The following is a 24,048-nucleotide window of genomic DNA, read 5'->3' on the forward strand; positions in this document are numbered from 1 at the left end:
TGAATTTTAAGTTAATAAATATACAAAACGCTCAAAGCTCACTAGAGGAGCTGCATAAATGAATAAGTTGATAACCAGATGGTCACGAGGTGGAGTGTTGTGAAAATAAATGATAATCAGATGGACACTGCAGTGCCAAGATTTTGCCGAAACAGACAAAATAAATGTCAACACCCTCTCCCGTGCACTGACCGCTTGTGATTCACTGTGTTAAGCAACTGAAGTGAAACAGATATGGTAATGCTGCCGGTTATCTCTTCTTGACAGCCTCCTATAGACAGTGATAAACCTTTTAAACGTTGGCGCAGTAACAACACTACACGACAGAGATAGCACTTTGGTCAGTGAAGGGGAAACTTATTACCAGCAGCGACGCTTGATAATTTCATACACGGCTTAACACCACCTCTCCAAATGACATCCATCCGTTCCTGTTATTTTTAAGAATCCTATAATTCAATGTACTCCTTTTTCCTTTTTTTTGTGTCAAAAATCCAATTGCAAAAATATCACGAATTGCTGTTGCTGATGCCTGATGAAGTCCATTGGACACGTAATGAGACTGCAGCTTTCCAATTGCAGGAGGTGCACTTGCCACATAATAGCTTTAACCGTGTTTAGGGGACCACAGGAGAAGCTATTACCTTTGACAGTGGTGAGAGGGAAACAGAAAGGAGAGATAAATGAGGAGTAATAAATCCAGGAGCAATGTGGCCACTTCATACACCGGTGAGCCAAGAAATAAGAGGCGCGTTAATGAAGTCTGAGATGTCCTTGTATGGGCCCAGAAGCTGTCTGGTGGACCTGGAGGAAACTGACTGACTCTGTCTGAGTAATTGGAAGACGATGGACAACATTTTCTTTTGCTTCAAGAAGAAGAGAAATACCTCACATGGTCTACTGTTTGGATTTTTCCCTTTAAAAGATAAACCTTTCACAACCGTAGTGATTGTGGCTGCTTGACGCTGCAGAATTTATCACAAGCCTCGTTAACTGTCATCAACAGCTGTGACCTCTTCAAGCAACGTCAGCGAAAGCCGGACTGTTTTTTGTTGTTGTTTTTTTTTTTAAATTTGCCTTACATCACAGAGGTCATGACGCCCAACCGACCTTTGGCGCTCGAGGCAGCCAGCCGACCACATCCCAATGATTAGAAAAGAAAAAAAAAAAAAAAGCCGAGCACTGCAGGGACACATGGGAACGCGTGTCACGCAGCTACAGCTGGTCTTCACACTTCATTAACTCAAGCTGTAGCCCAGAGCTTACTGTTTCAAATACATCTCCCAGCATGCCTTGGGCTTTACTGCAGATAAAAGACACTTCTTGATGGGAACTGAAAATCTTGAAATTGTCAGGATCTATGTTTCTCTTTTGGATTGCTTCTGTCTGTTTCTCTCTGGAGCTGGGCGGAACTGGAGCCACCTGCAAACACACCTGCAAGCAATGGAGCCTCATCAGCCACCTACTCTCCTTGTCAATAAAATCCTGGTTCAGTCCTCCACTCGTCGCCAGATCGTCTGCTTACCTCAGTGGTACAGTGCCTTGGTTTTTGTGCTAACGATTCCTTCAAGTGTAGCGTACTTATTTTCGTCTCTTTGTCTTTAGCTCCCGGATTGACCCACTCACCAGTTTTTTCGCCTTCTCCTTGAGATCCTCACCAGCTCCACCAGTTCGCCTGCCATCTTCCCTGCACCTCTTCCCCTGTTCTCCCTGGAAACCTCACAACCTGCTTCAGACCTGCCAACATCTTGTTTCCTACAATAAACCGGTTTTATAACCACAACTACAGCTTCGGGTTTGTGTTTGAGATTTGTGTCCAAATCAAATCGGCATACGTGACAGAAATATTATGACCACCTTCCTAATATTGTGCAGGTCTCCAAAACAGTTGTGACTCATCAGATAATGGACATGGGCCTTCTGATGGTGTCCTGTTGTTAGTGGGGCCTTTGAGGGGAGGGTCCTCTGCGGATCATCCCACAGATACTTCATCAGTTTGGGATCTAGTGAATTTGGAGGCCAGGTCAACACCTTGTGCTGTTCTTCTCAGTTGTTTTTTTTAGTTGTTCCTAAAGCGTTTCTGTGGCTGCATCCTGCTGGGGATGGCTGCTGAACATCAAGGAGTGTCATTGCCATGGGGTGGGGGTACCTGGTCTGGTCTAGGTGGGTGCTACATGTCTAAGTAACATCCACACCACTGTGTCCCCCACCAATAATATAGTTATGCTCTTAAAGTCACTTGCTCTTAAGCAGCAGTGTGTGAGGCGTTTACAACACATTATAAAGTGTAGACTAATGGACTCTGACTTTCCTCAGTACTTAGTGTCTTATTGCAGGATTAGTGAGATTGCAATATAATCCTAAATTTCAGCAATCATATTTTTCCTGAAAAGTTGCGTAACAGCAAGAGACTATAAAGATTCGCAGTATGAAAGAGTGCAAAAAGAAGAAAAAAATAAAAATGAGGGAAAGATGGAGGCGAACTATTTGACAGCCAATGAAATATGTGTCACGTCTTGAAACACCTCTAGACATGCGGCATGTTTCTGTTTATGTGAAAAGAGGCAATGGTGTCACTCCCCCGGGAAATGTAGAAGCATGACATCAGCTACTTGTCAGCGTGTTTTGGCTTTATTACAGTAGCTAATACACTCGTGAGTTGACAACACTGAAAAGTCGGAAAACACGTCGTTAAACACGGTGAAGTGTGCAGCAGATTACGTCAGGAGTGTGCAACCTCTGCAGTCCGAACTAAAGGTGCTTGTGGAAATGTGCAACGTCCGATCCGAACACATTTCCATTTGTAAACACTGTTAAATTATTGATACGTTAAGCAGCTACTTTCCACCTGTCTCACAGTTTTTTGGCAGTGCTTCTATTTAAAGATCTGTGAGCCTGTCTATATATTTATTTATTTATTTATTTTTTTCTCCAGCAAAAGCATAGCTCCCCTGCTTTTCTCCTTTGCCTAGCAGGCTGATGGGCTACAAATAGAGATCTAGTCACAAGAGATATTGGCTGGCATGGTGTGGGGGCAGAGCTGTGTTAGCTAACTGCTGCTGGGACACAGACAGCGAAGAGGGAAGCAGCTATTTATAATAATAGTAATAAGAGGAGAATGGCAGATTGATTTACTTAGGAAACACACAAGTTAAAGTTGTGCGTTCAAAATAAACCTGTCTCCATTCAAACTGTGCCAAAGTAAAGACGTGGAGGAAAAAAAAAAATAGAAGTCCTCAAGCTAAGTACTTGTGGAATATTAAAGCATGGAGGCTGGTTCAATATTTGAGCAGCTAGGAAAGGGAAGCCAAAGAGAGAGTTAATTTAAGTAGAAGGGAAAAAAATGGCGGACGAGTGACAGGACGAAGGGAGACAGCAGGATCCAGAGGGATGAAGGGTTAGAGTGACAGATGGAGAGGGAGAGAAACACACACTTAAAAGTAGCAGTGGGGGGAAAATGGTGATTTAAGATAAGAAGAGAAGAGAAAAAACAGCGTGGAGGAAGAGACAAGAACACCCAGGAGCTGGCTTGTCATTAAAACTACTTGGACACACGGTAGGTGGGTTGGATGGAGACAAATAAGATAATATATATTTTTTTTTAAGAAGATTTAATTAAAGGAGAATAGCGACACACTTATCAGCTCACTTACCTGCCCCCAACAGCTAACATAGTCCGTCATCTGTCTTGTTGCAGTGAGTTAATTTAAACTTTTAAGCTAACTTATTTTCACATGGGAGACGTTAGCTAACTTGCTAGCTAGCTAACTGACGTTTCAAACGAACGACAGGCGTTGCTGTGGTTACCACGTATTTCATGTAACGGCCCGGCCTTTTATTTATTTATTTATAATTTATTTCATTTTATTTTAACGATTTAACATGAATTTTAGGTAAAATTCAACATGGCGGCTATTAAATAATACAGTCGTTAAAAAAAAAAAGTTATGTGTGCATCCTTTCACCACAGAATCAACAACTTAAAGACATATGAGTAAGAATATTATTTGAGTAAACATTATATTCATCCTTCTTGTTGCAGCGAGTTCATTTAGCGTTACTTTAAAACTTTCAAACTAACTTATTTTCACAAGGGAGACGTTAGCTAACTAGCTAACTGCCGTTTTCAAACGAACTACTGCCGTTGCTATGGTTACCACGTTTTTCATGTAAAGGCCGCCCTTTTATTTTTATGTATTAATTTGTTTATTTATATTATATTTTAATAATTTAATATGGATTTTAATTAAAAATCAACCTGGAGACTATTAAATAACACAATCGTTAAAAAAAAAAAATGCATAGTGCATATTTACAAATTTGTTATTGGCAAAGATTTGTCAAAAATAATAGTAACATGTGTCGGTACAACACAATTCAATTAGTAGTTCTACAAACTACAGCCTCAAAATATTAAAACACACTTGAACCAACAGCACTCCCATTACTGGAAAGAGATTCTAAACCAGGGCTCTCAAGTTTTGAACTGAGTTCAGAGTGAGATTTTGGCGGCGACGGCAGGAGTTTGGTTGGGGTGGGGACGGGGCTTAGATCTGATAAATGACACATAAATTCACACAAATAAAAATATTTATTTTAGCATTTCTTAGTGCAGGTGTGTATGTGTGTGTGATAATGTCTGAGCTTATCAATAATATGGAATTACATAATTTAGCCCCCTGGGAAAGATATTTCTGTAACTGAGTCAAATATGCGGCACTCATCAGCCTATCACGGAGCGAGGTGAATGCTAGCTAGCTCCTGCATGAGCCTTCAAGCAAAGCAGAGCTTTTTTTTTTCAAATCTCATCTTCAGTTGGTAATGTCCTTCCTAAAAGTTGGTCTCAACTGCTTTGTGAATAACGTTAAATACGAATAAGAATAAGAATAAGAATAAGAAAAACCTTTATTCGTCCCACAATGGGGAAATTGCAGTTTGCAACAGCATGCAGAAATGATATAATAATAGATATATAATAATAGATATATTGCACATATTAGGAGTGCTCGTTGTGGAGCCTAACAGCAGCAGGAAGGAAAGACCTTCTGTATCTTTCCTTCACACATCGAGGGTGAAGCAGAACTAAGAACTAAGCGGTGGCCTAAGAGAAAAGCTCTGTGAATAGGCTAATGTGTCCTGAACTAAGACTAAAAAACAAGTGACAGAATAGCTGCTGAAACTAGCCGGGATTCAAGTGGCTAGCTAGACTAGTTCACACACTGGTCAACTGCTAACATTACTGATTATCAGCTGCCTGGACACAATATTCAAAAATCAAATGATGAGATGACTTACAATCTGTGTATCAGTCGTTCTCTCCATTTTCAAATGGCAATCAAAAATCAAAAAATTAAAAAGTGACTGATTATTTGTTATTTGTTTTTTAATCTAACACAAAACGAAAAAAAAAATAAAATTTAAATTTTAGGCTCAGATCAAAAATACGAAACGTAAAAACGGACTGATTTTAATATTTAATTGGTCGTGTTTACGTGACCCGGAGGTTTCGTTAATGAGTGAGATGTGACTCGAGCGATGTGACAGTACTTTTCTCAGTCTTGCCCGGATACAGCAATGCTATTTTTTGATTGGCTGTTCAGTAGCTATATTCTTTTTATTTGATTGGCTGTTCAGTAGCTATATTCTTTTTATTTGATTGGCTGTTCAGTAGCTATATTCTTTTTATTTGATTGGCTGGTGCGTGAAAGGCGCCTCTGAGCTCTACGGGAACCCGCTTGATTCAGACCTATTCCACTGTTTTAAAAAATAATATCGTGGTAATTTCTCTGCGTGAGAAATACAAAGTGTGGCGTGTGAGCGTGTGAACGGGTTGAGAGCCCTGTTCTAAACACCATAACCTTCATGAAGCTGAGATTTAATGAAGGACTGTTATATTAGAATGCATTCGCTTTCACTAGTGTGTACCTACTGAACTGGCAAGTGAGTGCACAAATATAAAACTGACTGAATGTGCATTGATTTCAGAAGGCAAGATGTGGGGAATATGCTCACAAACAAGTAACACATTTTATCCTGCAGTTGCTTGCAGTTATTATTGCAGACTGCGGTGTAGGCTATCCGGTTCGCTCTGGGTGGCATTTCTGAGAGATGAAGGCGAGATAAAGCGTCTCCAAAGTCACAGATGGAATTTCCTCTCTATATGAAACATATTTGATTTTTATTCTAACCAGTAGATGTATTTGTTTTGCATCGAAAAAACACCAGGATCACCTACATTGTAATAGGTCTGCATGCTATTATCACTCCGTACAGTTATTGGGTTATTTGATTGTGAACTGGGTTCAATAAATTAAAAAAAAATGCAGTATCTTGGTTATGATCGAGCTGTGTTTACTGGTCTGCTCATGTGCTACTTTTCACATATTTTGTCCATTGTGAAGATGCTCTTGGCACAGTCTACCACAAAAATACTAATCTCTAATCTTAAGTACAGAGTTAGAATGAGGGAAAAGTCTAAAACCATATTTATTTGCAGACAGTGAACACATCAGCTCTGTTAAATCTCACATCCCTACTTATAGTCTGAAAAAGAAAGAGGAAAAATCCAGTCTCACGCTGACAGCGCTGACATAAAATCTCAGCGACTGATATTGTGCATCTAATTCTGAGCGTGTTTTCCCTGACACCGTCAGAGGGCAAGCGACTTACTCTCTCCCCTAATGTTTGTGTGAATGTTTTTTCGCGCGTGCACCGCTAAAACAGATGTTGGCGCATGCATGGTGTCAGTGAACACTGCCATCTGTAAGTAGGTGGGATTGTGAAGCGGGGCAGCAGGAGGCTTGGCATACGGGGGGGGGAGGTGTAGCACTCTGATACCCATGAAGACACCTGCAGCTTGGGGTCTGAAAGCAGCTTTTGGTTCTAGAAGTGTTAATAGGATGCAGAGTATTTATCAGAGAAGCCTCCCTTTTCACCGTCTTATGAATGATTATTTGTCGATAACACATCTGGAGCTGGAAAACACATTTGTAGCTGGAATCTGATTGCATGCTTGCATGATAAGTTCTCAAAGGGAAACGTATATGTCAGCTTCTCATTATGCCTTCGCAGGTTGTGACAATTAATGTAAAGTGCAGTGTCAGGTAAGGGGCATACCGTTAAAACCGCCAGAGGCAAAAATAGCGCAAATCAATTTTACTGTGTGACCCAGTTTTAGTGCTAAAACGAACATGTGCTTTAGTTTTAGGCACTTAGGCGTAAACGTAGCTCTCTAAAACACTCATTTTAATTTTAAAACGCTAACTGCCACATTCAGACACAAAGATTTTTTATTTTCAGTTTTAAATTTAAAAATTCTTTAGTTCTGCACAGTTCTGAATCGCTTTCGGTCCACTGGGTTGAACACGCCACATTGCAAAGGGACAGGTTTGAGCACAGACTCGGTTGGTGGCTGAGCCTCTGCAGGGAAGGAGCACGGATTATCTCAAAATGGTTGCACCGCTAGAAAAAAATAAAAAATAAAAAAACTGCTCCCGTTTGTGTCAAAACAGGAGCTCGGGAGCTTGTCGTCATGAATACCGTTGCTCGGAGTGAAGCGGGACTTTATTTTTCAAAGCCTGTGAAAAAGCCTTTGTTATGTAGAAATAAATATGTGGCAGTGAAAGGCTGCAGCAGGGGTCCGTCTCACCACAACAAATAACCTGTTGTGGTACTTAAGGCACAAACACACTTGAAAGACAGATCAGGGAAATCGCACGGGTAAAATTGCGTACTTATCTGACATGGGTTGAGAAACATTTAAAATCTGTGTGGAATCAGACCTATTTATCAAAATAAAGTCATGAAAGACTAAAGGTAATATATAGGAATGTTCTGGTGACATAATGACCTATAGCCCAGAGCTCCTGCTGCTCAGATGTTAGCATACCTGGGCAGTTTCAAAAAAAGGTGATGATGATAATGCATCCAGCTTCCTCTATGACTAAAAACTCCTCAGCAGTGACTATCATCGCCGCCACGGTGACCTTGCTATGTGTTCACTTAAATACACCAAAACAACAGCTTGCGTTACAAAAAAAAAAAAAAAAAAAGCTTAAAACAGCAGAGCCTTGTGATGAATTTTTACCGAGATAAGCCACACTCTGGGAATCTGGGTCAAGACTTCCCTCAAATTGTTCCAACTTTTAGAAATCGACGTTAATTATTTAAACTCGGGAATGGGGCGGCGCCAAGTAGCTCCCGGGCTACTTTGCGTCGGGGAACCCATCACAGCCGATCAAGCGTGAGCGGTTAATGGTGAAAGGTGTACTCACTCCGCCCAGGTTGACTTCTCCCTTGCCTCCTCTGGAGAACTGGCTGGTCAGTTGGTACAGCATGGTGCGTCCACGCTTCCTGGCCTCGCTGAAGTGAGAGCTGCTCTTCCTCCTGTGCCGCTTGTCCTCTGAAACTGTCCACACAGTCCATCAGATCAGTGCAAGTCAATTAGAGCACAATGAAAGTGGAGACAAAGAACATCTATAGCGTCGTCTGATCTGAAGTCGATCAGGTTTTTACACCGTATATTTGTTTCCTGATGTAGTCGCACAAGTGAGACGCGGAAAACACTTAGACGTACTTGACTTTTTAATCGATTGCAGTGTAACAAACTGACAGTCCATTTCCCCCGGGCATGGTGCTCGGTATTTGTGGCAGACTGTGTTCCACCTGAAGACACACCGCCGCCCAAATCAAACTCCCCCTTTGGAGAAAACGTCGTCTGAGTTCAGCGAACGAACGCCAAAACCAAACAAAACCGCCGGGCGGGATGTGACAGTGATGAACAAGAGCGCGCAGAGAAAATGAAAGCCGAGGGCCAGACCAAGGCCTGCTCGTAAATCATGTTTCAAAGTAAGCAAATAATGGGATTTATTTTTTATTTTTTATTTTTTTTTAGTAAACAGGGATGGCAGCTTACCCTCCTTCCTGCTGTTGTGGTAGCCCTTCCCGAAGGTGTCGGTGATGTCCTTGAACGAGAAGAGGAAGAGAACCATTTCGCCCTTCTCGTTCTTTATGGGCACGATGTCTAACAGACACCAGAACGCCACACCTGGAACGAAACCACAGACGTTGATTTAGTGCAGGTTCTTCCTTCTTCTCACCTGGAGGATGACGCAAAACCCTCCAGAGACAGGTCCAAAGTAAATGTACAGGGCTCTCTTGGCTCTGGGCAGAGGAAAAAACCTCCATCCAGGCTGAAAGAGATACAACCTGTCTGTCATTTAAAATGTTTTCTCGTTTAGCGTGCATCTCTGTGATTGTTTGCTTTTCTTTTTGGTAATTTTGCACATCTACGCTTTGTTCCTCTCTGGCGTTTTAGTGTTTTTTTGCTCTTTCTGGCCACATCTGATGCCCTTTTTTATCATTTTATGTTTCTTTATAGTTCCCTTGTTGCCTCTTTGGGGTTTATTACCATGTACACGTTGTCTTGTCGTATCTCTTTATGATTTTTCCTAATGTTATTGTTCATTTTCTGTTTCTGTTTTCCTTTTAGGTAATTCTGCTTATGTCTGTGACTCTTCTACTTCGTGTCTTCTCTATTTTATACGTCTTGGTAATTGACCTTTTGTTGTGGTATTGTGTTTTATGTACACGTGGTTGTAATTGTGCCCATCTTTGTGATAGCTCGGAGCCTTGGTGGTAATTGGTCTCTGTATTGTTGGTGTGCATCTCTGCGGTCGTTTGCGTTTCCTTTCTGGTGTCTTTTGTGTTGTTCATTTGTCTTCCTGTGTTAATTTTTGCTTTCGTAGTGTTCCTTTGCGTATACTCGTACTTGTTTTGTGTCTCTTTGTGATCCATCACTGTTGTAGTATTTTGTCCTTCTATAGTAATTTTGTGTGTTGTTCTTTTCGTGTACCATCGTGGCCATTTATTGTCTCTGTGAGGTTATTGTGCATGTCTGTGTCTGCTTATATTTTTAGTAATTTTGCATTTCTATTACGTTTTGTGACCCTCTGTTAGTTCTTTGCGTATTTACAGTTGTTCTTTGTCTCTTCTAGTCTCCTTTTTCCTCTCTGTGATTCTCTTTGTGCGCACCTCTTTTGTTCTTGATTTGCAAAACTTAGAGTCACCTTTGAATATGAGATTTTGTAAAAACCCTCAGGGGCAATCCGACGGGGTCTCGTGCCAACCCTGGCCACCCCCTCTGCGCCCACCTCTGTTAATGCATCGCCTTAATGAATTCCATCTTTCATACCTCGGCCTGTGATTTCACGCGCCGTGTCAGCTCTAACCGTGTCTGAACCGTGGACGCTTGCCAAGCATGGCACAGCCTTTCTAAAAATACACTTCAAATTAGATAAGGACCGGAGGATTGTGCACGAAATGAAAGGGAAAGTCAGGGGGTTGGGTGTAACAAGTCAGAGAGGGAAGGAGCGCCATGGATCCAAGACCTTACCATAACCCAGTATGCTCATTAGCAACTCTGCAGAAACAGCGCTGTGCCACCACACAGATGTTTCACATCTCTTATAGCGTCCCCTGTGTGCTTGTGTGTGTGTGTGTGTGTGTGTGTGTGTGTTAGGCACAGACAAGGAGACAGGAGAAGAAAACATTTTAGATGGTGGTGTTTCAGAACAAGCTGCTGGTGTGAATTAGAGCTCAAGAGGACAGTTTAAATTATTTAAAATCGAGTTTCTTTCCCTTTTACTTTAAAGTTCTCTTTTCCTGTGGCTCTTGTAAGACTGCTTTATATTATTATTTTTTGGTGTGCTTGAGACTTTTCCCTTATTAGTTCCAGTGGCATTGCCTTACCTTTAGTTACTGTACTGTAAAAAATGAAATACGAAGGTGTGAAGCTGCAAGCGTGCAGCCACGGGACGTATTTGGCAACCCATCAGCATAATTAGTGGTTCACACACTCTGAAGCTGAAGGTTTGGGTCTTTACCGAACCAACATAATCCCGTGTGCCAGTCAGAGAGGCTTAAACGGTGTTGTGTGTTCTCCGCTCGTGTGTGACGTTTTGAGCCCAAGACTTCTCCGGGAGGATTAGCCACGGAGGAATGAGTTAAATTCATGACAGCGTGAACAGCACTTTGCCCTGCGTTAAGAACGTATTATCATTCTCTCTGGTTGTTTCTTATCCATAATAACGAACACTGAGGAGCACTGACTCTCCAAAAGAGTATGTGCGTCAGCGGTCAAATGCGGTGTTTAAAGATGTGCATTCATAATTCAGCCTCTCTCTCTCATCTAAAAATAAATGCACTCTGATTTTGATCAGGCCAGAACAATACAGTTGATAAAAGCTGATACTATGCTGGGGTTATTAACATCTGGACCTCTTTTTCTTTGCACCCACCATTCTTCTTGTAGAAGTGGACCTCGGCCTGGTACTCCTCTCGGCCCTCCAGAGCCTTCTCCATCTGCTGGGCCACGTGCTCGCTGGTGTCCGCCCCGTACAGGAAGCGGCAGCTGCAGTTCTTCTGCATCACCTCGGTCCTCGTGAAGCCCGTCAGCTCGCAGAAGCCGTCCGAGCAGTAGACGATGGGGTAGCCGCGGTGGCCCTGGGCATTACCCAACAGGAAATTACTGTCTGCGAAGGGGACATGAGAAGGTGAAGAGGTGAGGAGGCGTCGAATCTGACATCTGAGCGCCAGGAACAAAATAGGAACCTGCTGGATGCATCGTGTTTACTGTGATGTTTGGTATGTAATCTGCTCGTTGTACTAGAATCAAAGTCTGTTTAGCCGTTTCAATTTGTGTCAACAGTTTTCAAAGTTTGCACTTTCAAAGCAAACATGAATCAAACGTTGGTGTGTACTCAGTCTCGGGTTAAATTAATTTCCCAGGGCTATAGTTAGTTAGTTCTCTGAACTCCGTTATGTGGACTGTCGCAAAAAAAAAAAAAGAAAATTTAAATTGGCATCCTGGACCGCAGATGGTGGGATATAAAAAAAAAGCTGACCAGGGTTTGAAAACAGCACAAAGGTTAGTGATTGATTTTGAAGTGCAGGCTCACTTAATTGGATAATGTGAACCCAGAAAAGACCTGACCCTTGAATTAAAAAAAAAAAAAACACCTGACTGGGTAATAGAGAGGTGCAATAAGTGGAAAATGAGCCGGCGTAATGCAAACATGAAGATGAAATACGAATGAAATGAAGGGGAACGTTTTCAGAGCGGCTGATGTCAAACCACACCTGTTTTCATCTTCAAAAAAGAAAAAGAATGTGATTGCCTTGGTTCTTTCACCTGTTTTCTGCTTATATCAAGGTACTGATATCATGTTTATGAAGCTGTGGGTGAGAATATCCAACACACCTCTGTGAATTTAAAGGAATATGATATCGCCAAAACCTTTACACGCATATGAACTTAAAGTGACATCCCATTCTTAATCCGTAGGGTTTAATATGACGTCGGCTCACCCTTTGCAGCTATAGCAGCTTCATCTCTTCTGGGAAGGCTTTCCACAAGGTTCAGGAGTGTGTTTATGGGAATTTTTCAATCCATTCTACCAAAAGTGCATTTGTGAGGTCAGACACTGATATTAGATGAGAAAAGGCCTGGCTCACAGTCTTCCCTCTAATTCATCCCAAAGGTGTTCTATCAGGTTGAGGTCAGGACTCCTGAGGTGCAGGCCAGTCGAGTTCTTCCACACCAAACTTCCTCATCCATGTCTTTATGGACCTTGCTTTGTGTTAGGGAGGAATTTGTGGTGATGCCGATGAAGAAGAAGAAGGAGTACCAGAGTCCTGTACGTCTTATGCTGAAGGAGTTTATTTAGGATCGTACGAGGAGAACAGAAGATTCGTCATCACAACATAAGTGCATGAGTCCACCTCAAATTCTAAGGGACAAACAGTAAAGCTCAGATTCTTATACTAGAAAGGTGGGCCGAGGCAACAAAGGGGAGACGTGTTAACATCCAATTGGCTATAGCGCCTAAACATGAAGATAAGCATTCACACCAACTAGGAAATACAAAGCGTCTTCCGGTGACGGAGGACGTTATCATGTAACTCTACAGCTGTGTCTGTAGACAGCCAGACAGTGACTGCGTTTACATGTTCTTTAGTATCCCGATTTTGAGGCTTATCCCGGCTTTGAGCATATCCAGGATATGGTGTTTACATGGAACACAGAGAAACCCGGTTATTCATATCTCCGTATACATGATAAATACCAGTAACCCGATCGCTGCATCCTATCTGCGCATGCGTGTTTTCCAACGCGACCTAACTTGTTCAACGGAGCGAGGTGGACAACCAGCGTCACGTAGCTTTTCCGCAACAGATTTGAATACATAAGCATTTCTGTGTTTCCTGCCATCTAAACACGTCGTTATGTTTAGTTCTTTCATTACTTTAAGGAAAAATTCTGTCTCTTCGTCGCTCCAAAAGTGAGAAGTTCTCGTTGCCGCCATGTTGTTTGTACATCTAGTGCGTCACTTGGCGTCACTCGCGCCTGCGCAGACAGTGGGCAGCCGTCAGAAATCGGGATAAGGTGTATACATGCTTCAGTATCCCGGCTTCTATCGGAGTACTCCACGTTGCAAAACCGGGTTTCTTGAAATCGGGAAATGGGCATATCCCGATTTCTGAATTCGGGATATGGTGTTTACATGGACAAACACGAAAACGGGATACTTCAAAAACCCGATCAAAATCGGGATACTAAAGACCATGTAAACATGGTCAGTGAGACTGAAGACGCCAAAGAGGGACCATGGCCTTGGCATGTTCCTCAGAGAGAAAATAGGGCAGATAACTGACCCCAACAATAATCTAACAGAAACCACACAAACTATCTATAGGGAAGAGAAATTATTCTCTAACACTTTGTGCACTGGTGCTCAGTCATGTTGGAAGAGGAAGAGGCCATCCCCAAACTGTTCCCACAAAGTTGGGAGCATGGAGTTGTCCAAAATCTCTTGGTCTGCTGAAGCATTCAGAGTTCTTTTCACTGGAACTAAGGGGCCAAGCCCAGCTCCTGAAGAACAACCCCGAACCATAATCCCCCCCTCCACCAAACTTCACACTTGGCACAATGCAGTCAGACAAGTACCGTTCTCCAGGCAACCGCCAAACCCATTCAATTATTTGGATGGGTGAGTGAATACTTTTGGCAATATAGTGTATATCTATATTTATTATATATATTATATACTCTGCTGAGTATCCTTTCACACGTGGAGGACATGACACAGATATTGCACTTTTCATTCAGCACCATAACATCTTTTCTCTGCCTCTTCTGCGACGGCGCTTTCAGCACCACGGACAGTTCTCTGCCTTGTTTTCTGGCTCTGTCTTGTTTCGCCTGCATACACGGCGCCGGCGTTCACTATCCTGGGCTCTCATCCCAGTAACTCCGGGCTTCAGCGCTTGCAGACAGTGCACATTGGTTCTCCATACCTACACAGATTAATCTTGGTGATAGGTGGAGTTTGACGTCACACGTTCCCTCGGGTTGCTGTGAGCGTGTGCCCTTTACAAGGAAAAACCAGGCTCTTGCCGCAGAGCGATGAGTTACCTGGTCTGCATGAACGGCTTTGAAATAAAATCAGTTGTTATATTTTAGAATACAATACATATTGTAGCAGCATACACCGATCAGCCACAACATTATGACCACTGACTGGAGAAGTGAATCACATTGACCATCTTGTGAGAATTCAGTGTTCTGCTGGGAAACTTTTAGACCTGGCATTCATTCATGTGGATGTTACTTAGACATGAAGCACCCACCTAGACCAGACCAGACACCCCCACCACATAGCAATGACACCCTCGATGAAACACACGAAAACGCAAACTTTAGGAGCAACTCAAAACAACATGAAGAACAGCACAAGGTGTTGACCTGGCGTCCAAATTCACTAGATCCCAAACTGGTCAAGTATCTGTGAGATAATCCACAGAGGACCCTCCCCCCATCCCATAGGACCCAAAGGCCCCCACTAACAACATTGTGTTGCCAGTGAATATGATAGCAACCGACCTATACAGACAAAATGACAAAATGACAGCCTACTACTGCCAGATACTGTGCCATGTCGACAAAATCAGGATGTTGTCTGACTTTAGATCGCATTGTGTTGTCCAGTCTACGCAGATAAAGCAAAGATCCCATAAAAGAGACACTCTACAACTTGTCAAGATCTCCTTGATCCCAGAAAAGTATTTCACTACGCAGTGTTTTTCTACTGATCTGTAGATCCAAGACAAAGAGCCAGAAGTTCTCGTTATGAAGGCGCACGTCTGTGAACATTCCCCAGTCATCTAAGTCGTGAATTATCTCGGCTAAACAAAGGAAAATGGACTTTAATGTCTGTCTCATTAAAGTGCCTTCCTCAGCTTTAATGACTGGTGGGGAATTACATTATACACCTGCAATTAGACGATGTCGTTCACAGTCAAGGTGTGAGCCGCTGTGAAACCTTTCGGGATTTGCATTTTTGTTTGCTTATTATTTCCGCCAGTAAATACTCTTTCTCTCTGTCTGCAGTTTAACTGAAAGCATCGGGCTGCAGATCTTCTAGGTAGCAAGCAGAGAGGCAGCACAGAGACAGAAAAAAAAAAAAAAAAGCAATGTCAATTTTCACGATTTCCTTCAGAGTGCGAGTCTAAGAAGACGGAGCATTAAACAGCTGCTGCAGCACTTTCCACATTCTTGCGCTTTAATTGGCCAGGCTGAGCAGAAAGCAGTCCACAGGGGGGGAGATGTCTTTTCTGAGCGGTGACAACCTTTCTTGGGTGTGCAGCGAGCAGCAACTAAACTGTCACTGCGGAATTATAGAAAGAGACAGGCATTAGTCTGATCCATCAACAGGCGGAGGAGCTTTAATGCCTTTGCAGCGGCTTCGACGAGGAGAAACTGTAGCATTTCCGTTCGTGTATAAAGTATTTGGAACACAAAGTTTTCTGAAACTCAGCTTGCCTCAGTTTTTTCACGTCTAAATACATAAATAAATAAATAAATAAATAAAACTCGGCCTAGAAATAATGGCTGAACAAGAAGTGGTCGCCTATTGTGTTTAGAAAAAAACACATGCCCTCTTTTTTCTGTTCTATAAATTCCTAACACCCCAACTCCGTGAGCCAGCAAGTGTCGGAGAGCAACCGCATTCGTCTCTGGTTTTATGTAACGCTCACCTAAGAATAGGTTCATCTCTACTCAGCATCCCTAAATCGGCCCCTTTTAAAGCAGGTCAAGGGCGGGTGTACTCGTAAATCACTTTGTAAAGATGCGATAAAAGCCAACGAGCCGTGAAAGGTAAAAACTTTTTTGCTGCGTTTGGAGGTATGCAAAGTTTGCTGCTTCAGATTAGTCGCCGAAGTTTATCAGCAGCTATTCAGAGAACTTTTACTCAGGCTGCAAAGTTTGAGGATTTGGTCTGAGTAAAACGCAGCTGAAGGAACATTTTGACAAGAGTTAGACTGATAGTGCAGTCAGGCCTGTACAGTAAATATCAGGCTGTTACACCGATCAGCCACAACATTAAAACCGCTTACAGGAGAAGTAAATAACATTTAAACCATCTTGTGACAGTTCAGTGTTCTGCTGGGAAACTTTTGGACCTGGCATTCATTGGTGTGGATGTTACTTAGACATGTAGCACCCACTTAGACCAGACCAGGCACCCCCACCCCATAGCAATGACACTCCTTGATGGCAGCAGACATCCCCAGCAGGAACAGTTAAGGAACAACTCCAAAAAAACGTGAAGAACAGCTCAAGGTGTTGACCTGGCCTCCAAATTCACTAGATCCCAAACTGATCAAGTATCTGTGGGATGATCCCCTCAAAGACCCCCCCCACTAACAACAATCTGTCACCAGACACCACAGGACACCCTCAGAAGGCCCATGTCCATTCTCTGATGAGTCACAACTGTTTTGGAGACACAAGGGAGACCTACACAATATTAGGAAGGTGGTCTGGTGGATTTGGTTTGTTTTGAAGAAACAAGACACCACACAAAGCTTCATCCACTTCACATTCAACATATACATCATACAAGCAATCCGGCACCGACATGGACCACTAAACAAACACTTTGATTGAGTTTATTTTTATGCGAGAGAGAGAGAGAGAGAGAAGGAGAGAGAGAGGGAGAGACGGTGACAATGCCTCAATTCTGAGGCCGTAATCCTCTCAGGGATATTGCTCCGAGTGGCCGCTCGGCTGCACCAGCTTCCTTAATTACACATCTGTGCTGACTCGCTATACAACTGTAATCTGACATGATGACGCTACATGCTACCGCTAACAACAAGGAAGCCTGCGCCGGGTTCCGTGTCGCAGAAGTTCCTCAGACAGATGAAAGCCCATGAGGCTCGGCCACTTACTCAGCAGATAATCACCGCTCAGCGATATGTAAAGATGGAGAGCGCGAGGAGGAAGAGGTCACAGCTCGAGAATAATCACTTGATGTGTAATTTCATGTCATTGTGATTAATTAATACCACTTTCTAGACTTCATGACTGAAATATATTGTTTCGTGCTTGATTTTGACAAAAGTATCTGTGCTGGTTCGATAAAAAAAAAACCTTTATCCAGAGAATGGTGCAAAGTACTTTACAAAGCTTCACACCCACTCTCACCTAAATTCATACAATGACGGAGGTGGCGTGTAAGTGTAAGGTGCACGTTAGAAGCAGATTTATTTCAGTGTCTTGCTCAAAAACACCAACATACATGGGGCGCTTGGGGATTCAACCACCAACCTTAACCATCATCAGAGGACTCTGACATTTCCAAACCCATACTGGCCGGCTGTAAATCCAAACACCACTGGCTTTAAATGCAGCCAGTAAAAGAGCCAGCGATCCTCTGGCCTCTGTCTGCGGCTGCCTATTAAGAGCTGTTCATCAGCCTGGTAACAATGAGCTGGGTGAGCTTCAGTCTGACAGGCCTCCCCCGTCTCCCCCCCTTTGGTTCCTTAGTTGCCTTTTAACAGAAAAGTGTTTGGGGAGAAAATAAACCCGGTTCTTATCTTTGCCTGCAGCTGCCCGGTGGTTACGCTGCCCCACAGGGCGCTGCTGTCAATGTGAAAACGCTGCCGGGGAGGTCGTGTAAAGGAGCTGGGGGAGGAGGTTGTAAAGGACAGATGTGTGTACTGTACACACACACACACACACACACACACACACACACACACACACACACACACACACACACACAGCAGAGCGTTGGTGGCAGCAGGACACTGGAAGCTCCGGTTTTTAGCCTGTGTCACAACAAACATCTGCTGATGTGCCCGAGCACAAAACACTATTACTGTGAGAACGTAGCCTGACCCTGAGCCTGACCTTTGACCTCTGAATATTTCCTTTCAGAAATCAAACTAATACGTAAAATCAACTGATTGGATTGCACAGTTCAACACAAACAGACACTCAAACACACACACACACATGCACACACTTCCTTTGGGGAAACTAGACTGCTGACATTGCTGTAAGCCAAATACTGAGCTGCGCATTGTGTGTGTGTGTGTGTGTGTGTGTGTGTGTGTCAAAGGTTAGTGACTTAACCTGTTCTGACATTTCGCTTACAGCGAGGGGTGTGGGGGATTTCGTACACGTCAGATGTGTAATTTTCTCCGTCCAGGAACTGTTAAATTAAAAACCAAATTGTTTTTATAAATGTTATTTCTAAGGTCAGTCGATATTTGTGAATACGAACAACTTCCCCCTCGAAACTGGAGAAATTAGTCCGAAACTCCCTGACGACATGAAAATACAAAAAAAATAATAATAAAAATGAAAGTGCACAATACTCAGCAACCAGTTATTATAGCTTTTATAGCATACATTGTCAAGCTTTTGCACAGAGGCACAGAAATCAGTGTAATTACAAGAACGCTGGTATATAAGGATAAATAATTGTCTGATAAATTGCATTTATTATTATTATTATTATTATTATTATCATCTACAAGGCGAGGGTTAAGCTGGAGAGGCACATTTAATGATGTTTTTGACTGCGTGTCTGCTCAGTCAGCAGCTCTCTCTGTGCTGATCTAAATACATTCCTTCTATACGGTACAAGCACTGAAAATAACATGACGTCATTTCACACATTTTGTGTGTAATGCTTACCGTACAGTATTACCTGAGAATGATTTATAGTGTCTTCTCTTTCATAAGGGAAAATAACGTTTAAGTAAATACGTTCAGAGTCATAAATTGTGGTTATTACAACAGGATGAGTTAAGGGCGACACTGGAGGGACGATGCAGCAGCAGCGGCTCAGCTTTTTGTTGTCTCGCTGACTTGAAAACACTTTTTTTTTTGACACAATATTCCACACGACACAATTGCTAAATTATATAACAGGTATGCATGTACAGTTTTTATTTATTATGTATTAGAGTTGTAGTAAAATCTGCAAGTTGCATAGTGACAATACATCCAGATTTAAAAGCTAATGTCATTGCCTCCTGATTAGTGGCTCGAATTTGTATGAATTTATATTGAATTGAAGTGGAATTTGATATTTAAAAAAATAACTAGTTGGCAGGTTGAGCTTTGAACTTTAGCTGCAAGGGATGGGCAACGTTTTACAGAGGGTTTTTCTGTTTGTGTGCAACTTTAAATACACTTTTAATTCACACAACGCACTTGGAGGAGTTTCGGTTTCAAATAATATGGAATGAAGTGCTTAATATCCTCTCCAGAGACGTTTAAGACGTATATAAATATGGATTTTTCTACAATAAGCGCCACAGAGAACCTTTAAGTCTTCAGACGAAGCAAAGCACATTAAAACCACTGACCACAAATGCTGTGCAAGAGCCACAAAAACAAAAACTTCTCAAGCTACGTCAAGGTTGAGGTAAAAAAAAAAAAAAAAAGGGCGCCGCAGCTGCGTGAACCACAATGCCTCTAATTTTAAGACGCTCCTTCCTGAAACAAGAGACCAGCTGCTTTCTAAAAAGTCCTTGAGTTCAAGTGTCGACTCTTTAGCGGACCATCTTCTTCCCCAAAGTGTTCATCCGTGTCAAGTGGCGGGACCCCGTCACCCCGGCAACACAGGAAGGAAGCTATTTTGAGGAGTGGGCACTCTGCCACCATCCAGGAGTCGGAGGCTTGTGACGGGATCGAGAGTGGGCTTGAAAGTGGCAGAAGCTGCTGCTGCTGCTGCTGCTGCTACCTACTGGTTATCGTGTCTGCGGCTCTGCTGACATCATCGGGGCATTCAGTGGCAAACGTACATGAGAAAGAATAAACGCTCTACTACAGAGTGGTGGACGTGTGCCCGTCTACAGAGCCAACGCTGCAGGGTTGAAATACCAGGACACGTGCAGCACTCCAAAGAGCATTTAATGTTTCTAGATGTTGCTGTCAACGGTGATTAAAAAAACAAGAGAAGCCAGCAGTTAACAAACACTGCTATCATTCCCTGAGAAGTGGTGTTACACATTAGAAACGACACTCAGCCCGGGAAGGGAAGTGCCTTTTCTCCTCTTGCTTGTTTCACCGAGAGGTCACAGCGAGGAGGTCCGGCTAGAGAACAAGCCTCTGGAGCTGGCAGCGAGTCTTTGTTTAGCTCAGGGACTCTTCAGCGGGGCAGAAGCGACGTGGGTCACGACCCCTGGTGCTTCGAGCCGAATTGTGTAGCACCCCACGTCATCTCCGGACTCAGTGCGTGCCTTCTCGTCTCACAAACCACTGAATTTCAAGCTCTGATTAAGTGTAAGAACGATTCCTGAGGAGCACTGTGTCAGCGTCGGGATCTCGAGAGATCCATAAACACCTCATTAGAAGCCTGGTTCACAAGCTGTAATTGCTGCTATTCATGTCCTTTGGACAGTGCTGTTACAGATTTCACTGTGCGTATTTCCCCCCCCAAGTGCAGCCGAGACAGAGCCCTTAAAATCACTGTGAGTCAGCTGTTCATTCAACTAGCTGAAGGGCGGACAGGCAGGATCGACAAGCGAACAAACACAGACATCCCCACGGCATTTGTTTACAACGAGCCACAGCCTCCCCTGAGGGGCCACAAGGTACAAAACAAGAGACACACACACACGGCGAGCGAGGATGGCAGCACTGCCTAATGGCTGCAGAGGCTACCTTCAAGAAAAAAACGCGTGCAATAGATGTGAAATGATCTGTGACGGTTGATTTGATGCTCCCGTTAAACTGAAAACAAACTTTTTCTCTGATTTCAGCTTAAATCAGACGGTGCTGTGATGTTTGTGTTGTGACCTGAGAGGTGGCGCGTCTTCCTCAGAGCCAAGTTAAAGCAGGAGATTAAGAAGACGTTAATTTTAATTTGAGCACTGGCCTGAAAACACATGTTACGTCTTTATTTTTACAGAATTAGTCGTCAACTTATCCAAAATGCTTCTTCTGTACTCACGGGTGCCATCGAAGCGTGTGGCGATGGTGTCCAGAAAGGTGTTCTGAGGGGCCAGGAGGCCCTTCATCACCGGCATCTTGACCCAGATGTGGGACAGCCAACAGGTGGCCGGGGGTCACACCATCCCAGAGGCGCGGCAGGCGACTTCCAGGGGGTCTCAGCGGGTGCGGGAGACTTTGAGGGTGGCAGTCCGAGGCTGCTCGCGGGGACACTCATTTACAGTGAAAGCAGCCACCCTTCCCCGAGCAATGCCTCTCTGCGAGAGAACAGCGCAGCTCCCAGGGAAGACTAAAATAGCTCGCTCCGAAAAAACTGCAAAGGGTTCGGGTGTAGTCTAGATAAAGAGTCGGCAAGGAGGGATCAAGTCCAGGTCGCTCTGAGATCCAGAGAGCTTCAGATCAGTCAGCCCAGCTGTTGCTTGTCTGCACCTTCCAGTGACACTGTGGAGAAGTTATCCTGTAAGTCCACCGCTATTAGAAAATCACCAAATCTGTCTGACAAAAAAAAAAGAAATACAGAGCATGTGTCTACCTCCTCTTGCATCCATCAGCTCAGTGATGTATCAGGACGCCGTGGCAGAGTAGTTACATCTTCTTCTTGTGCCTTCTCCCCTCCTCGCTACTCTCTCTCTCTCTCTCCCTCTCCCTCCTGCTCCGATCCACTCCTGTGATATCTCAGCCAATGAGATGCTGGCGTCCTCTGTGGGGACCTGTTTTCATCTGTGGTGGGGGTATAGAGCGAGAAAGAGAAAGTGAGAAAGGGAGAGAGAGAGAGAGAGAGAGAGAGAGCGAGACAGAGAAGAGGAAAGAGGGAGAGTCTGACAGCACCATTACACCCCACAGTGCTACTATCAGCACATGGCTTTTGTGTGCATGTCTGCAAATCAACGAGAGATGGATTACCTGCATGTTGGTCACTGCAGGCTATTGTATTCAGCTGGATCATGTGCTATTGTGCTGTTTTGTCATGGGAGTCCGGCTCTAGGGACATCGTCAGAGCTGCTGGTGGTGGGGAAAAACATATTCCTACATTTGTAGATGTGGAGTCGCCGTAAGAGGCTCGGCCCTAAAACGCTCCATTCCTGGAGGGTTGTTGTCTCAAACTTGTCTGCTCTGGATGGAGCTGGTCACTGTCGCCCTATGAGCCTCTACAGTATCCTCATGAGAGAATTAAGGCTGTGGGATAAAAGCCGCTAAGAGCGGATTAAAAGGATAAGCCTGGAGATGTTATTATGAAGACTTGATGCTAAACACACCAAACTTAACACTCTTTGACTCGGGCAAACAACACGTCTTGTAGCCAACAATGGAAACACCTCCAGACAGCGAGGGAACATGTGTCCTGTGTGTTTTCAAGTGATTTAATAAACAGATCAGACATAACATTATGGCCACCTTCCTAATATTTTGTAGGTCTCCAGAATAGCCATGAAGGAATGGACATGGGTCTTCTGAGGGTGTCCTGTGGTGGCCTTTGAGTGGAGGGGCCTCTGTGGATCATCCCAAAGGGCCTTCTGAGCTTTTGATGGCAGCTTCCATCAAGGAGTGTCATTGCTATGGGGTGGGGGGTGCCTGGTCTGGTCTAGGTGGGTTCTACATGTCTAAGCAAATAAATGCCAGGTCCAAAAGTTCCCCAGCAGAACACTGAGCTGTCACAAGATGGTTTAAATGTTATCTGCGTCTCCTGTCTCCGGTCATAATGTTGTGGCTGATCGATGTAAGTAATCAGGGAAAGATGACTCTTGGCTATTAATTCAATTAATGGGATTGTCATTAAATATTAAGATGCCTGCGCAATTAGGGATTCTTTCGCCGTTTGTCTTTGCATATAAATAAAATAGGCTGGTAAAATAGCCGTCAGCGGGGGGATTGTATCTCTGTCATCATTTAATTTTAATTTTTAATGCATCCTCACCATTTTTTTTGGAGGAGGGGGGGGGAAAAAAATAAATGCAATAGACTGAGAGGATACTGTACATTTAGCCTGCGTCTGGGTTTGTAAAGCACAATGGACGCTTTGATTCATACGGAGCTGCAGGACGCGACCAGTAAATGTATAGATTCGCTCAGAAGAGAGAACAAACCCGGGATGAGATGCAGCAACAGCGATACATCATTCTGAAACTATTTCCTCTTACCTTTCAGCGGCGCCAGCGTCCAATTAGCAGTCAAACGCGCGCAGGGCCGCTCCGCTCTTGTGCCTCTCAATAACTTACATCTTTCTGTCCCTGTAAAATAGAAACCATATTTTATATTTTTTTCTGCATCATGTTCTGCAGCTCGGTGCAGATTTGGGAGTCAAATAAAACATAGAGGAGGATGAATAAGAATATGCAAAGTTTCTTTTCTGGGAGGTTGTTGGCATTCTTGGAAAAGGTTGAGCAGACTCTGCAGCTGTGTGGGTGTTTCCCTCAAATTATAAATGATGTTTATAATCTTGATGGAGTAAAAAAAAACGAGTGCAACATCTGTTCTGATGTTGATTGACGGCGCCGGCGGCAGTGGCAGGAGTAAATAAATATGTCAAAAGAAGCTCTGAGTTGCCACAGGCCTCAGTTTTACACTCAAATTTTTAATAAGATGTCTTGTTTTTGGAAAAATCAGCAAGAACACTGGCATTCAACCAGAGAGAAAGAAGAAAAAAAAGCTGGAGAGAACATGTAATTAAAATGCACAGTTAAATCATCTAATGGGTGGCAAAGGTGAGCTGCGTTTGGAGGAGAAAAAAAAATAAA

At 43.4% G+C, this 24,048-nt stretch overlaps 1 protein-coding gene across 1 annotated transcript in view; it reads right to left on the reverse strand.

Annotated features, from left to right (window-relative positions):
• LOC311504370 (voltage-gated delayed rectifier potassium channel KCNH4-like) overlaps nt 1-21,593 on the reverse strand; it is a 36,198-nt gene extending 14,605 nt beyond the window's left edge. Inside the window, exons 1-4 of the mRNA XM_084567403.1 lie at nt 21,315-21,593; nt 11,298-11,531; nt 8,915-9,046; nt 8,274-8,407 (exon numbers count right to left, since the gene is read on the reverse strand). Of these exons, the coding sequence (XP_084423529.1) occupies nt 8,274-8,407; nt 8,915-9,046; nt 11,298-11,531; nt 21,315-21,390 (576 nt within the window). The 5' untranslated portion in view covers nt 21,391-21,593. The remainder of the gene's footprint in view (nt 1-8,273; nt 8,408-8,914; nt 9,047-11,297; nt 11,532-21,314) is intronic.
• Between the last annotated feature and the right edge of the window lie 2,455 nt (nt 21,594-24,048).

Source organism: Chelon labrosus (genome assembly GCF_963514085.1).
Source record: "Chelon labrosus genome assembly, chromosome: 19".
In the NCBI taxonomy this organism is placed as follows: Eukaryota; Metazoa; Chordata; class Actinopteri; order Mugiliformes; family Mugilidae; genus Chelon; species Chelon labrosus.